Source organism: Camelus bactrianus, chromosome 15 (assembly GCF_048773025.1).
Source record: "Camelus bactrianus isolate YW-2024 breed Bactrian camel chromosome 15, ASM4877302v1, whole genome shotgun sequence".
In the NCBI taxonomy this organism is placed as follows: Eukaryota; Metazoa; Chordata; class Mammalia; order Artiodactyla; family Camelidae; genus Camelus; species Camelus bactrianus.
This window is the reverse complement of record NC_133553.1, coordinates 58,076,814-58,094,840: the sequence shown is the minus strand read 5'-3', so window position 1 is coordinate 58,094,840 and position 18,027 is coordinate 58,076,814. Positions and strand designations below refer to the sequence as shown.

At 33.6% G+C, this 18,027-nt stretch overlaps 1 protein-coding gene across 2 annotated transcripts in view; it reads right to left on the bottom strand.

The window, feature by feature from the left end:
* The window catches only part of COMMD1 (copper metabolism domain containing 1), a 109,243-nt gene that overhangs the window by 44,770 nt on the left and 46,446 nt on the right, over positions 1–18,027 (bottom strand). The window contains exon 3 of one of the 2 annotated variants that reach the window (XM_074341197.1): positions 3,935–4,030. The exons of the other annotated variant lie outside the window; for it this stretch is intronic. Within the exon in view, the coding sequence (XP_074197298.1) occupies positions 3,950–4,030 (81 nt within the window). The 3' untranslated portion in view covers positions 3,935–3,949. Of the gene's footprint in view, positions 1–3,934; positions 4,031–18,027 lie in introns of those variants that run through there. 2 annotated transcript variants of the gene reach the window in all.

The window sequence follows — 18,027 nt, the reverse complement described above, 5'->3', positions numbered from 1 at the left end:
GCAGAGCAATTCAATTAATCAAATATTTGAATTCTTACTATGCAAGGCATTTCTGTTTTCTTTTTTATTGAAAAGTTGATTTACAGTATTGTATTAGTTTCAGGTGTACAGCAACATCATTCAGTTATACATACATACTTTTTCAGATTACTTTCTATTAGATTATGATAAGATACTGAATATAGTTAGTTCCCTGTGCTATACACTTTTTAAGAAGTAACTTTTAAAGAAGGTATTTTTCTGCTTTTCCCTCTCAAAGCTCTCATAATTCAACATTTTCACTCCAAAAAATATGCCACACTTGCCTTTGTTCAGTAACTGAGGAGAAAGGTAAGTAGAAGCATAATTAAAGCATATTCTATTAGCAGAAATCATCTAAGAACTACGGTTTCCTCACTCACCTCTAGTAAATTACTCCTTATACCACACAGTCTTGCTTCCAAAGAAAAAGGGAAATAAATGAGGTCCTATAATATTCATGCAATTTACTAACTTAAAGTCAGTTAAAAAAAAATACTAACTAGATACAGAGAAGTCATAAATGGCCCAGGAATCTAAAAATAAAATTTAAGGTTATATACTTTTGTTCTGCCTTGTTTTAAAGAAGCTAAACCAGAGGGAAAAAGAACAGCAAGGGGAAGTCTATATGAGTGTACCAGGTTCCACCAAAGTAAATAATTCTCAATTTCAAAGAACACACTTTAGACTTTGAAAAACAGATTTATGAGTCAGTATTTCTAGCACAGTCAAATCTCAAGGAATTCTTCCTAAGAATAGTTCACAAAATCCACCCATTCTAGGCAGTCTATAATCATCTACCAATCAATCACAAGCATATTCTGAGTATTTTCTCTATGTTCAGTGTAAGGTATATATCAGACAGTTTCAGTATTCAAAAAAATCTGAATTTAACTAGAAAAATAAGAAACCCTACGGTGGAAGAACTTGCAAATTATAAAGGGACATGTAACTGTTAGACTGTGTTGCCAGAATAGATGAAAAGATAGACCAGATAGTAGAAAAGGCTGTTTCACAGAAACAATAATCAACGAAGTGTTGCTGTCAGTGTCATAGCAGATGTTCCGAAAAGCAAAGTTAAAGGATGCTAAAACAATTCAGTTTCTGTTTATGTTAGACACAGAAAATCTGAGAAGAGATCACCAGAATCCCACCATACAAGCTTTTTTCTTCATGATTCAATTAGAGATCAAATTCTAACTCTTCCTCAGAATGCAGAACCATTTTTATTTTAAAAGCCACCAAAAACCACAAAGTGAAGACCTTCAAAACATTCAATGCAAATGTGGCATCACCAAAATTTAGATTAACATAAATGGCAATAGGCCCCCAGAGAAAAGATGAGCCCAGAGAAAGATGATATCCCTGGTTCTTCAGTTTAGTGTAAATGAAAAACCAGATATAAGTTAATTAGTTTTAATTACCAACAACTTTCTCTGATGAAGCACATTTAAGAACAAGTGGTGTTTCTCATCTGTATCCTACCTATGAGAATCATGCTTATTAACATGCTACAAGTCAAGCCAATTACTGAGATGGAAAAAATAATCTATGATCTTTAGTAACAGAGGTGAGTGCTTAGAGGATCAAATATGAAACAGTTTCTACTGAATGCATTTGAGTTTCCAGGTAAACTTGATTAAAAAAGAGAAAGTACTCATTAAACACAGTAGCAATTACTATCCAGCACAAAAGAGGAATAACGGGAGATTGAGAAACCCTTCTCTAGATCTAACAGGAAATATAGGGGTCAGAGAAATGGCCTAATGTAGGAAATTCTTGGGGATGCAATCAGCAAAATCTGGAACTTAGGAAACTCTATAGGACAAATGACCCAATTTCTTCAACTGTAAAACGCAAGGAAGAACAGAATGACGGGCATCTACAGAGTAAATGAGACTTAAGAAACATACCAACCACAGGTAATGTGTGGATTAGACCAAAAAAAGCTTTTTAAAGAGGTTATACAGTTGGGGAAATTTTAACATCAGACAGTTGGTGTTGCTAAGATACAACTGTCAGTTCTTTTCAGGTGGGATAATAGTGTTGTGATTATACATATAAAGAGATACAAGGTTTCCGCAGATTAGATGACTTTTGGAGTTTGCTTCAAAATAATCCAATTGAAGATTCTGATGAGAACTAAATAGCTTTATTAGTCAATTGGAAAAAAAAAATCTATCAAAATAATGGCCCTAATAAAACAGCTGGATTCTTGAATTATAAAAGACACACATTTACGGTTTACATAAAGCTTTGAAAACTAATTTTTTAAAGTAACTTTTTGCTAAATTATTGCCAAACATTAAAGTGTGTCAAAACTGGAGATTAAGGCCCTGTAAATTTCAGAGAAAGCTATGATCTTTCTTCTCTCAGAAAATGCCATCCCTTCCCTTCCACTGTAAAAATAAGACCTTACAGCAGACCTACACAGAGGCTTAAAGACAGAGTGATCATGCTGAAAATCTTGTCTCTGTAAACATTCTTATATAAAACCACAACACTGGAATCATCTGGGCAGCAGAACACTCCCTGGTGACTATTAGTTCCTACTCTACTCTTCCTAAATAACCTGACATTATTACTGGGTCTTTAAAAGGGAAGATTTTCTATTCCAATGTTTTCCTAAATGCCCCAAACAGGCTAACATGAACTATCAAAATTAGGAACTTAACTTAGTTGCTACTACTATCCATTTTCAAATTAAGGTACAGGACTTGAAGACATTCCTGTTCTTTTCTGTCATAAAATTATGCTAAAAATTTAAATGTCTCCAAAATATGCAGAGCAATGCCCATATTCCAACATGGTTCTAAAGGAGGTGTTTCTGTGTTTGCCAGTAATTTTTACCTGACATGACACACAAGACAGGAAATTATGAGTACATGGCATGTTACTAAGACTAAAACAACCATTCTTAGTAGAATAATTACCTATGCTCTTCCAAAGAATTAGCAATAACATAGTCAATTCACTAGATCAAATTACTATAGAAATGGCAAATATTAGACCTATGGTTTTATAAAATTTTACAGCTCTTGATTTTGTACAAGAGAAATATGAGTTGAAATATAGGATGCTACACCTATTTGCATAATTTGCATAATTCAGAACTTATCCATGATATAATTAGACATATTAAGAAAGGAAACACCAGACTATACCCTATCAATGATGGTGATCTAAGGTTTTAGGCTAGTGACTTTTGAGAAAACTATGAATAATAATTGCACGTGATATAACAGTACTAAGATAACAGTTTATCATTAAAGAAATGCAAAAAGAATTAAGAGTATACACAAAACAAGGTGGTACCAAAATAAGCAGCAAAAGAGAGAACCAGAAACTCCCCAAAAGAATTTTGACTAAAATTAAGAGGAATTACAGGTGACAGTGGTAGTAGATAGCCTGTGGATGGAATGAATCTTTTTTTTAAACCACTTAGTTGTTTTTTAAATGTGACAGGCACTGAGATACATTTATATACATATTATATATCTTATATATTCATATACATAATGTACACTATCTTTAACCTTCAAAATAACTTTTTAAAATATATTACTTTTAAAGTAATTTAATGAGTGAGAAATCTGAGGATCAAAATGGTTTAGTGACTAGGCCAGTAAGTATCAGAGGTGGAGTTTAAGTCCAAGAATGGTGGGATACAGAATCTACCATTCTTCTTCCTCTATACCTTTCATGACAACATCATCTCCTTAGAAAACACAGGGGACCTGGCACCAAAGGGTGAGGTATACCACCAAGAAAAACTAGTCCTAGGAGGCTAAAAGTGAGGGAGAGCACCGATCACACAGCAACAGGCAGCTAGGTGGGTTGCTGAGTTATGACGTAAGGTCTGATTGAATTCAGATAGGCCTGTGTCTGAATCCTGGTTCTGTCTTCTACCAGTTGTGTGATCCTGAGCAAGTTACATTACCTTTCCATGCCCGAGTTTTCCTATGTGCAAAGTAGGATAAGAACAGTACATCCTCACTGGGCTTTTGCTAACCTGTCAGAAAGCAAATGATATCTTTGTTATTACTATTGGCTTATTGGCTTAGCACCCTTTCCGAATGTCAGCTAAAAAATGTTGCTTGCCACCTGGTTCTACAAGAATTAAGTCACTAGCAACTGTAGTCACTGACCTTTAAAACACTCTGAAAGGAATGCAGGGTAGAGAGCAGGAATGAGGCACTCTGTGCTCTGGAAAAAAACCTGGCAGAACAGGCCTGTAGATAGATATTTTTAGGAGAAAATTTTATGAAACCAATTTTTTTGCATCTTGTCATACCTAGAAAAGCATTAAAATCATTAACAGAGACATCTGCTCCTCATGACCAGCAGCAAACTTCTCCCAAGAAGTGTACCTGATTGCACGTACCTCCTACACCAAAATCATACATATACTGACCTCTCCCTACATCTTCAGAGCAGTTCCTCAGAGCTATCTGAGAAGCTATCTCCCAGGCTACAGTCCTCAGTAAGTAAAATTGAACTCACAGCTCTAACGTTCTGCTTTTTTTTCGGTTGACACTTGGTGAAGAAGAAAAGAAATTAGATATTAGATAAGGTATTAAATTAGGTATTAGATAAGTTTGGGTAATAAATAATATTGTGGTAAATATTCTGGATTTTCAAAATACCTGCTGATAAGGTAACTCATATTAATTACATAAGGTAACATCACATTACATGCTTACAGGAGCCTATAAACAAAGAACATTCTTATGAGATTAGACAGGTAGGGAAAGGTCTTGTTTAAATTTGAATTTATATAGGCCCTGAAGAAGTGTGATCCTCTGAGATATTCATAGATAACTTCCCAACAGATTCAATACAAAATTCCTATTTTACCTTCCTGGAATGTAACCATCGACAGGGAGGATACGTGTATAATTTACTTACCTATAGAGTACAGCCACATACCACATATATTATAAAGAAATTCACTAGGCTTATAATGAACTCTTTAAAAATCTTGTAGTCATTTTCTTTAGTTGAAAAGATCTAGGTCTAGCTTTTCCTTGTGCAGACTGCAAGTAAAATAAAATACTGTCCCCAGCAGATTTAAATCCAAACACAGTACAAAGATTTCTTCTACACCTTCATCACCTAAATATTGCTAATTATTGTATACAACATATATGGAGAGTATTTTATGACCAGAAAATATTAAGACAAATATTTATTAGTAAATTTGAAAACCTCAATGAAATGGTAATTGTTTAACTTTTTAGAATGCTGTCCAACAATAAGAAAGAACCTAAAACATTATCAGAGTTTAATTCTAAACCTCATTCAATTTCTTAATTAACCTTTTTCCTTATTATTAACCTGATGCAGTATAGCATTTTTCCTGTACACATGTCAAAATGAATTATTTTCAAGCTGTTCAGCCTTTTGTATGACATTTCAAAATAAGCAAAGAGAAAATAAACATTTTTTAAAAGGATTAAAAATAAAAGAAATAAACATTACTACTTTAAAGCTTAGAATGACTCTTTAGGAATAGGAAAACAAACAAACAAGGCATGTGAAAAGATGGAAAATACTAAAATGGATAAAAAATAAGAAATACAAACATCTCCATCACACAAAAATAATCTCCAAGAACATTTTTTGTGTATTTTGGGGGGCACTTTTTCCTATGCAAGTAAATACATATTTCTAAAATTTGGATTATGATGGTTGCACATTCTGAATGTACTAAATGTCACTAAAGGTAGATTTTATGTTATGTGTATTTTATAAGAATAAAAATTTTTTGTAAAATTTGGATTATACTTATATACCATATATACAGTTCTGTATTTTGTTTTTTTCTCCACACTGAACATTATTTCATTTTCCAATATCATTAAGTAATCTGAAAAACACTGATTTTTAAAAAATGACTATAGAGTTCTTATAATAACCTGTAATGGAAAAGAATATGTGTGTGCGTGCATATATGTGTATATATATATATGCACGCACACACATACAACTGAATCACTATGCTGTACACCAGAAACTAATACAATACTGTTAATCAAAAAATAAAAACTAAAATAAAAAATAAATAAAATTTCAAAACATAACAAAGAAATTTTTTTAAGTAAAATAAAATGACTGTAGAAATCATACAGTAGATCTAACCAATTATATGGTTATTCACTTATTCTCCCTCACTGGCCCCCATTCATTTGCCAATTATTGGAATTCAGTTGTTTCTAATTTTCTATCACATAAATCCCATAAGAATATTTGCATAAATAAATATTTAGAGAATCTCAGGTTGTTTCCTTAGGCTAAATTCCTATAAGTACCCCTTCTCCCCTACAATGAACAGACACTCAAATTTTCTTTTAGTTAGTACGTATTTTTAAGTAATAAAAGTTTACACTGTGCTACTGGTTTCTTCCTTTGTCTCATTTTCCTCTCTCCACTCCTCAGAGGTACCTACTATTCTGAACTTTATATTTACCATCACATGCATATTTTTAAGTGATCTGGATGTTTTTAAACATTTTTATAAATGGTATCTGTGAAATGCATTTACTTCCTTTCCTTGCATAGGAATCAAACTCAGCTACCAACACTTATTTTGGAGACTGAAGACCCATGGTTTTAGCCCAACTCATCACTTTGCTTTTTGACCCATTTTAGGCTCACAGACAAGTTTATCTTCCATCAATGTGGCTAACTCTTCTGAGTTTCTATTTTTTATTGCTATTATCATTTCCACTGGAGTACAGGGGGCATAAAGTACGAATTTACAAGAATCACATTATTCAAAAGTACCCCCATACTCAACTGTTTAAAGGAAATAAAAATGTGAAACTATATTTAAAACACATTTTACAAGGCGGGGAGAGAACAGCTCAGTGGTAGAGTGAGTGTTTAGCATGCACAAGGTCTTGAGTTCAATCCCTGAGTACTTCCATTTAAATAAATAAATAAATAAATAAATAAACAAATAAATAAATAAATAAATAAATAACCAACCTAATTACCTCCCCCCCTCACAAAAAAAATTTTAAAAATAACCACACACATTCTAAAGAAAAACACCTAAACAGACTGCTAAAAATATTTTATCCTCGTAACTTGTTCACTAAGTACCTCAATTTACACTGGTCCCCACTTCATGTAAAAGGAAAGGGAGCAGTGGTAAATAATATTAGAAGATTGATCTTAAACTATCTGACTTACAGTTTCTACAACTACCCTCTTTCATTACTAAAATTCAAAAGGTTAAAAAAAGCAAAACAATTTTTCAAAAACTATGAGTTAGCAACTTTCTTAGGGTCTCACAGAACAATCAAAAACTACACTACAGGAAAATTAATAAAATAACCTACAACCTAAGTTAGATACTGTCTGTCCTAAAGTGTAAGAACAAACACACATTCACAGGTTAGAGTTCTTTCCCTCTAAAATAATATATCAAAAAGAAAAATTCATTCAATCCCTACTTTATTCCATATATAAAAATTAACTCAAAATGGACCAATGACCTAAATACTTATACTGACCTACTGCTCTTCAGCTAAATAGGGGTAAATCTGCATGACTCAGATTGGCAATGAATTCGTAGATCTGACATTAAAAGCATGAACAATAAAAGAAAGAAACAGATAAACTAGACTTCATAAAAATTAAAAACTCTCATGTATCAAAGGTCATTACCAAGCACATGAAAACACACTAAGGAATGGGAGAAAATATTTGTGAGTCATGTATCAAATAAGAGTTTAATATTAAGAATATATAAATATATTATTCAAAAATAAAGTTAATCTGAAGCCAGAAAAAAAAAATCATACTTATTTCAGAGGGCTGGTAAGAGAACTGAATGAGTCAATGCATAAAATATGTTTAGAAGAGCATCTGGTACATGGTGAGGATATAATAAATAATAGCTATTAGTTGTTCTGATAGTAAACACTCAGTAGATATTTGCTAAATTGATGAGAATTCAAACATACAATAACAAACCAAGAACTAATTTCATTAATTCCATACTTGTTAATGTTATTCTATCCCTCATTTTTTCCCAGCAAAAATAAACTGTGGCATATATTTACTTGTTTTTTTTTTTTTTAAAGCAGAAGTAATGGTGTACAAGTCAGAGACTTGGTCATACAAAGCACTGTAGTTTCCTGCTTGCTTTTTCTCTCTTGGATCACTCACATGGAAGAAACCAGTTGCTATGTTACACTGTGGCCAACAACCAGGAAGAAACTCAGGCCTCTTCCAACAGCCATGAGTAAGCCTGGAGACAGATCCTCCAGCCTCAGTCAAGCCTTGGGATGGCTATAGTCCTGGATGACACAGATGTGCCACTCATGAGAGACCCTGAACTAGACTCACTTACCTAAACTGCTCCAAAAATTCCTATCCCAACTCCTATGTGAAATAATAAATGTTTGTTGTTTTTTAAGCCTCTGATTTTGGGGGTTATTTGTTATATAGCAGTAGATAACTAATACACGGATTCTTTCCTTATCAACTCATTCAAAAATTTATCACACTTACTTTAATATTTTGAGGTTATAAGGAATACAAATATTAGTGGAAAACTGTGGGCTTCTTGAAGCCATAAACTAACAAGGCACTGTGGTGGACTTATATTGGTTTTGTTTGTCCAATATGCCTAATTCCTTTCAGAAACTACTCCTCACCTATCCCCTGTGGTATCAGCTGTCAATCTATACCTTACCTTACCCCTGGTTAAAGAGCTGGACAAATAGTGCAAGTTTAAATTACCTTAATTTCTGTTAAGAGTGACTTTTCCATAGGTGGCCATGTGACATAAGCAAGGAAAATAAGAATCTCAGCCTTTAATAAATATATATATAAAGAGAAAGAGAGAAGAGAGAAATACCTCTTCCCACTGGTATTGCTAAGCTGAAAAGATAAGTCTGGGCTTGAGAGCCATCATTTTACCTTCACAGGGGGTAAGATTATTTACAGAATAACATGAACAGAGCCAGAGAGAACCAAGAGGTATCTGAAGTCAGGAACCACATTAGGCTTCCTAAGTACATAAACTGCTAACCTCCTTTCTTGCTTAAGTTAGACACTAATATAAGTGCTTTGTTTTTCATTTTAAATCTAAGTCGTATCAAATGTTAAAGAAAGGTTCAAGTATCTCGAGAATTCAGATTCTCTGATCCAGTTGAGATAACTAGGGAGGAATTCATGGCAGAGATATTCAGTAATATGAACTCTAAAGAAAAAAAAGTATTTAGCCAAGCAAAAATGGGGATGGATAAAGAACATTCCAATAGCAATGGAAAAGAATATGCATGTATAGAATATACAGTCCCAGTTGGTTGGACTGTACAATATAAATAGGTGATAGATTATGGTTACTGGGGCGGGGGAGGGGGTGGGAATGGATAAATTGGGAGTTTGAGATTTGCAGATACTGATGACTATATATGAAATAGATAAACAAGTTTCTACCTTATAGCACAGGGAACTATATTCAATATCTTGCAGTAACCTATAGTGAAAAAGAATATGAAAAGAAATATATGTATGTATATGTATGACTGAAGCATTGTGCTGCACACCAGAAACTGACACAACACTGTAAACTGATGATACTTTAATTAAAAAAAAATAAGTGACAGAACATGGAAATCTTATATTATATTCTTAGAGGGCCAGGTTGTTTTCTCCAGACTAAGGGAGTGTGTGAGGGGGAGTTATCTAGCATAAAATAACTGGTCAGACTCATTTTGTGATCAATACTGTTTGGATGTCACCACTCAGTTAGCTATGTACTCACCAGCTTTATCATCATAATTCAGTTCATGTCCCTCTACTGTAACCATAGAGTATTAAATGACTTATTAAAATTCAGATATACTTCCTCTATTATTAGCTTCCTCTAATCTACTTAGGTTAATAACCCTGGCAATGAAAAGGACATTGAACTTATTTTATTAACCTGAGCTTGTTCCTAGTCTCTACCACTCATTATTACTGCCACCTGTATCTTCGGTGATACCACTGAGGTCTCTTTAATTAACTATAGACAGAGCTATTTAGAAAGTTCAGAAGCATGATAAGCCTGAAACTTAGCTTCTAAGTTCAAAAGTTCCACTTTCTGTCTCTGCATTTGAGAAATCCTTTTTTAAAAATCCACCCAAAAGTGTTAAGAAAGACCTTACACCATATACAAAAATTAACTCAAAATGGATCAAAGACCTAAACATGAGAGCTAAAACTATAAAACTCCTAGAAGAAAACAGGGGGAAAGTTTCACAGCACTGAATTTGGTAATTATTTCTTGGACATGACACTAAAAGCACAGGAAACAAAAGAAAAAGACAGATAAATTGGACTATACAAAAATTAAAAGTTTTTGTCCATTGAAGGATATTATCTAGAGAGTGAAAAGAAAACCTACAGAATGAAAGAGAATATTTGCAAATCATATATCTGATAAGTGATTGATATCCAGGATATACAAAGAACTCCTACAACTCAACAGTAACAACAAACAGCCAGGTTAAACAATGGACAAAGAATTTGAGTAGACATTTCTCCAAAGAAGATATATAAATAGACAATAAGTACATGAAAAGATGCTCAACATCACTAATCATCAGGGAATGTAACTCAAAACCACAATGAGATACCACTTCACACCCATTAGAATGGAAATTAAAAAAAGAAAAGAAAGAAAGGAGGAAGGAAATAACAAGTGCTGATGAGGATGTGTAGAAATTATAACTCTTGTGCATTGCTAGAAAAAATATAAAATGGTTGCAACCACTGTAGAAAACAGTTTGGCAGTTCCTCAAAAAGTTAAACATAGAATTACCATATGATCTTGCAATTCTACTTCTAAGTATATATGCTAAGCAGGGACTCAAACAGGTATTTGTACACTGTGCCCATAGTAATATTATTCACAAAAAATCAAAAGATGAAGATAACTCAAATGTCCATCAACAGATTAATGGATATAGAATAGAGAGCCAAGAAATGAACCCACAGACCTATGGTCAATTAATCTTCGACAAAGGAGGCAAGAATATAAAATAGAGAAAAGACAGTCTCTTCAGCAAATGGTGTTGGGAAAACTGAATAGCAGCATGTAAACCAATGAAGTTAGAACACTCCCCTCACACCATACACAACAAACTCAAAAAGGCTTAAAGACTTAAATATAATAAGACAACACACAGTAAAATTCCTAGAAGAAAACACGGGCAAAACATTCTCTGACATAAATCTCAGCAACATTCTCCTAGGACAGTCTACATAGGCAATAGAAATAAAAGCAAAAATAAACAAATGGGACCTAATTAAACTTAAAAGCTTTTGCACAGCAAAGGAAACCATAAGCAAAACAAAACAACAACCTACGGAATGGGAGAAAATATTTGCAAATGATGCAACTGACAAAGGCCTAATTGCCAGAATATAGAAACAGTTCATACAACTTAATAACATAAAACCAAACCACCTAGTCCAAAAATGGGCAGAAGACCTAAACAAGCAATTCTCCAATGAAGACATGCAAATGACCAACAGGCACATAAAAAAATGTTCAATTATCGCTAATTATCAAAGAAATGCAAATCAAAACAACAATGAGGTATCACCTCACACCAGTCAGAATGGCCATCATTCAAAAGTCCATGAACAATAAATGCTGGAAAGGGTGTAGAGAAAAGGGAACCCTCCTACACTGCTGGTGAGAATGTAGTTTGGTGCAGCCTCTATGGAAAATAGTATGGAGATTCCTCAAGAAACAAAAAATAGACTTACCGTATGATCCAGCAATCCCACTTCTGGGTATATATCCAGAGGCAACTCTAATTTGAAAACATACATGCACCCCAATGTTCATAGCAGCACTATATACAATAGCCAAGACATGGAACCAACCTAAATGTCCATCAACAGATGACTGGATAAAGAAGCTGTGGTGTATTTATACAATGGAATAGTACTCAACCATAAAAAAGAATAAAATAATTCTATTTGCAACAACATGGATGGACCCAGAGATCATCACTCTAAGTGAAGTAAACCAGAAAGAGAAAGAAAAATATCATATGATATCACTTATATGAGGGATCTGAAAAAAAAAAAAAAGAGGACACTAATGAATTTATTTACAAAACAGAAACAGACTCACAGACATAGTAAACAATCAAATGATTACCAGGGAAACGGGGTGGGAAGGGATAAATTTGGGAGTTTGAGATTTGCAAATGTTAGCCATTATATATAAAAATAAATTTAAAAAACCAAGTTTCTTCTGTATCGCATATGGAACTATATTCAATATCTTATAATAACCTTTAATAAAAAATATGAAAACAAATATATGTATGTATATGTATGACTGTATATGTGCTATATACCAGAAATTGACACAGTGGAACTGACTGTACTTCAATTAAAAAAAAACATATTAATGGATAAATAAAATGTGGCATATAATAACAGTGGAATATTAGTCTTAAAAAAGAATGAAATTCCAACAGAATGCTACAACATGAATGAATCTTAAGACATTATGCAAAGTGGAAAAGCCAGTCACAGAAGACAAATACTGTACGATTTCACTTATTTAAGGTCCCTAGAGTAGTCAAATCCATTGAAGCAAAAAGCAGACAGAGATTACAAGGGGACAGAGAAAGGTGAGAATAAGGAGTTACTGTTTAATGGGTGCAGAGTTGCTGTTCGGGATGATGAAAAGGTTCTGGAAATAGAGAGTGTTGATGGTTACACAACACTGGGAATGTACTTAATACCACTGAACTTGTACACTTAAAAGTAGTTAAATGGTAAATTTTACGTTATGTATATTTTACACAATTAAAAAAGTGCTAAGACTAGGCTTGGGCCAGAGGCCTTCTGCATTCATCTTGGAAGTAGAGCAGTGGCATACATGGAATGAAGCCCACAGCCCACCAGCCAGTACACAAATACAAGACAAACACAAGCAGTTTCAACACTGCTGGGCAGGATACACTGCCATCCTGATTTTAGCACAAAGGACTTACACCCAAAAATTGTTTCCAAGCCCTCTTTAAGGCTTAGTTTCCTGGCTCCCTCTCAAGAATCCCATCTGTCTACAAGAATAGAATCAGAGAGCCTGAATGGCAAGAATCTGAAAGAAGTCCAACACCAGGGGCTGCCTGCTGGCAGGCTACTAGTCAGAAACTGAGGACTTCAGCAGCATCAAAGCCCTGTTCTCCCAGGGTCAACGAGTTTGCAAAGACAAACATTCATCTCTTTCTCCATCTTTAATTCTTTATACTGAAGCATAATATACATACAGAAAAGGGTATATCATAAGAAACAATGATTTTTTTAAAGTCTATCAGGAAAAATTTAAGCTCAATAATCTCTAATGCGTCTTTTCATAAACTGGAAGTTTAAAAATAAATTACTTCAGCACAAACAGCATTTTCTTAACTGCCAAATGTTAATTTCTTTTGATTGATTTTTTCCCAAGTGGAAGGGCTAGAAAGAGCCATCAAAAAATTCAAGTTGTAACACTGTAAATTGACTACATTTCAATAAAAATAAGAATTAAATTTTAAAAATCTCAAGTTGTATATTAGATGGTCAATTAAGCAATAAGACTGTTAAACAAAGACTACGGTTACCAATTCATACTAACATATTCATGCAAAAAGAGAGTTATCCCCAATTCCTCACTTTGTTTCATTTTCTACATCCCTTTCAACCCACCTCAAAGCAACTCATATACATTAAAACATTTCTTGTATCTGCTCACTTCAACTACTAAAATTATCTTCATCTTCCTGGCTAGTATTATCTCACCTGGACCCCTACAATAGCTCCCTCTAAGTATCATCCTGCCTTCCCTCTTTTTCCTTTCAGTACTATAATGATTTTTATTACTTATCCCTGGGCTTGCCAAATTTTGAAACATGTTACAATAAAATTTAAAAAGGATGATTGTCATAATTGTGGAACAGAAGTAGAAAATTGGAAGGAAGGTTGTCAGAAATCCATGTAGCCCCATTTTGAAGAGGAGTATTAAATTTTCTCTCTGTTCATTCTGGATACCTAACCTTGCTAACAGAACAAAGGGTGAAGCTTTTGGTTCTTTGTTTTTAACTTGAGACCCCATTATACTTAACTACTATAATACAGAGATTTGGAAGCAAGAGAATAGCTCTTAATGTGCAAAAAACCAATTCCAATCTTAGTTATTTCTTTTCTGGGATCTCAGTATCACAGCTTCACTTCTGACTATATTATAATTCACCCTTCACACGTGAATCAAAGTGATCCTATTGAGGACATAAATCACATTTCATGACTCCCTTGTTTGAAATCCTCTAACGGTTCCCTATTACACTCAGAAAAAAAATCCAGGTATCTTACCAAAGCCAACTTCCTGCCCTTGCTGTTCCCTCTACACGTATTTTGTGCTCTCGTATCAGCCTGCCTCCTTAGAGAAAACTTCCCTCTCTCAAACAAAAGCAAAAGCCCTTTATTTTGGGGTGGGGTCTGGGCATCCATAATTTTTTAAAGCTCCTCAAATGATACTGATACACAGTGATGCTGAGAACACAGCAGTAAATGAATCTTGCTGTTGCTTACAACAATTTTTCTGCCGATTTATTTCTTGGTACTTCTCGTTGCCTATAGTTTAAGAAACTGGAAAACCATGTAGGAAGTGGTTTAAAAAAAAAAAAAAGAAATGGAAATCATCAGGAACCTGTATTAACCCAGTGCTAAAGGTCATACCTATGCGTTAATTGCAAGGGTTATGTTCATAAACTCTAGAGAATTCACACAACCTGTGCCAACTTTTTTGTTGTTCTTAGTTCATGACACTCAGCTCTGAATCAGAGTTGAAGCCAGAGAAATTAAATGCAAATGTTACCTCCTCAGAACTGCTTTCCTCAACTTCCTGGGTAAAGAGAGCCATTTCCTTTTCAGAGCTTTGATAAGGCTCTTCAGGCTCTGATATACAGTCTCACAATAATTACTACTATTTTTTGTTTACTGTAAGCTCCTTAAGAGACGAGACTTGTCTATATTGTTCCTCAGCACCTACACAAATATTTACTGAACATTATTGTGCCAGGCAGCATCCTAGACATTGAGCATATAGCAGTGAACAAAACAGTAATAATCCTTGCCCCCCTTACATGCTAATGTGGACCACAGACAAGATTAATAAATAAAATAAAATATACAGCATGCTAGGTAGCAATAAATGACAAGAAGAAAATATAAAGCAGAAAAAACTACCTATGATGATAAAAGATAGATTGGTGGTTGCCTCGAAATTGGGGTAGAGAGAGAGATGGATTGTACAGGGGCATGAGGAGACGTAAGGGATGATGAACACATTCTGCCTCTTAACTGCTGTGGTGGTTTCACAACTGCATACACCAGCCAAAATTAATCAAATTGGATACTTCAAATGAATAGTTTATTGGATGGAAGTAACAGCTCAATAAAATTTTCAAAAAATAAAGGAGAAAGTGGAGGACTAAACCTTTAGAGAGATGGTCAGTCAAAGTCTTACTGAGAAGGTAAATTTTTTAAAAAGACCTCAGGAAAATGAAAAGACTAACTGCAGATTCTGAGGGAAGACCAATCCAGAAAGAGAGAACAGCAAATGCACAGACCTTAAAGAGGGAGCATGTTCAGCATGTTCCATGAATCAGCAAGGAGGCCACTGTGTCTAGCTAGATAGACTGAGTAAGGGAGAGAGCTATTAATCTGATTATGAGAGGAAGCCCCTAGAGTGAGATGAGAATCATAAATATATTAACTGACTTAACCTTTAACAGAATCACTCTGTTGACACACTGCTGTGAGTTGAAAATAAGCTAAAGAGGAGATGCAGAGAGGTCAGCTAGTAGGGTATTATTATAATCTTACAGAGAAGAGACTGTGATCTGAACAGAGTAGAGGGGAGTAGTGAGAAGTAATCAAACTAAACTCAGCAAGATTTGATGATGGACCAGATATGGACATGAGAAAAAGAGAGGATATGAACTGGAAGAATGTACCACTGACAGAGATGATAAAAAATGCAGGAGGAACAAATTTGGGAGGCATAGGAGGAAATTAGTTTGGGGTATACTCAATTTTTTGATTAACTTTTTCACATTTAAGTAGAGTTCTCAAGTATGTCATAAATAGACAATCAGGAATTTAAGGAAGAAATCCAGTTTGGAGACATAAATTTGGGAGTTGTTAGGCTATAGATGGTATTTAAATCCATGAAATTAAATGAGATCACCTAGGAAGTGCATTGTAGATAAGGAAGAAAGAGGATCAAGAACTTAAGCCCAGGAACACTCCAACACTGGGAAGTTGGAGAAATAAGAAAGAACAAGCAAAAAAGATCTAAAAAGGAAAACAAAACCAACCAACCAAAAAAAACAAATTAAAAAACAGACTAGAAAGCTAGGAGGAAAATTAGGCAAATGTGATATCCTGGAAGACAAGTCTTTTAAAGAAAAGAGAATTCAAGTATGTCAATGTTGCTCATGGGTCAAGTCTCAAAAGGTTATCATTTAAGATCAAAATAAATGTAAAAACACTATATAAAAATTTTTAACGAAGATTTGGCTAAAACAAACACAAGTACTAAAAATAAAAAACACAAGTAGTATATTAATAGTAGAGGAGTAATCGTTAATACATCAAAAATACTAAATTATTATTACACAATTATTACACAATTCTCATATAAAATATATCTCAAAATGTCTACATTTTAACTGGTAAATTATCAAATACTGAAAAATTCTGATTTTAATCGTTTCAAAACTAGATGAACACTTAAAACTTACATTTTCTTCCAGTAGCTATTACCTATTCTGCTATGTAATTATTCATTCTAATTAGTAATGTTAAACAGAAGTTTTTTAGCATTTTTTTTTTGGTAAAACATTTCCTTCTGTACAGGTATTTTTTTGTAAATAGCTAATTCAGAGTTATTCAGAATTTAAATATTAAAGTTTGGTTCTCTATGTTTGTTTCTTAGCAAAAATAAACACAATGAAAATCACAATGGGTTTCAAGGAGGACCAAATTTTTTATTCTTTTTCTTTTCTGTGCTGTCAAAGCCTTTTAGGCACATCCTTCTATAAATTATATCTTGGAACTGTAAGTTTAGGACCACAACTTTAGAAAACAAATTATTATCAAATGCATCTTAGTGCTACAAAAAAGGATTGATCCATTCAGAATTAAAGTTTTTTTTTTAAGTATTTTTATTTATTTATTTTTTTAGAGGGGAGGCAATTGGGTTTATTTTCATTTATTTCTTTTTCTTCTTTTTTTTAACATTTTTTATTGATTTACAATCATTTTACAATGTTGTGTCAATTCATTTATTTATTTTTCTAATGGAGGCACTGGGGATTGAACCCAGGACTTCATGCATGCTAAGCATGCACTCTACCACTGAGCTATTCCCCACCCCACCCCCAGAATTAAAGTTTAAATAAACCCCATGTTCTAAACCTGATATAAAATATAAAATGGAAAATTCCTTAATTAAAAAAATAGATATTCTAAACTGACTTAGCATCCTCAAGCTGTTAAATGTCATCAATTCCTACTGAAAAAGGGTGGTTTGTTTATTAGATTCATTTGAATAGTTTCTCTGGAGGCTTTCCTTTATCACTTGCTAAATGTGAAAATCAACCTTAAATACAAGAATTACCAGAAACAGGCCAAGCATTACAGACTGTATAACCAAGTAAGATTATCTAAGCTCCACTTCATAGCTATTTGGAGAAATGCAACATGATCTCAAAATAGTAACTAAGTGTTAATAAAATAAAATGTCATTTTATTTACTCTCTATATCCTATCCTTACAAATTTCCTCATATATTAATACACATACTTACAAGGGTGTATATATATGTAAGAGAGAAAGGGAATGAGAGAGAGAGAAAATGTCTTTTTTAAATTTGGCTTTTTCTCCTGACACAAAGCAGGTGGTTGTGACACTGCTCAGGCTTGTTGGAGCTAC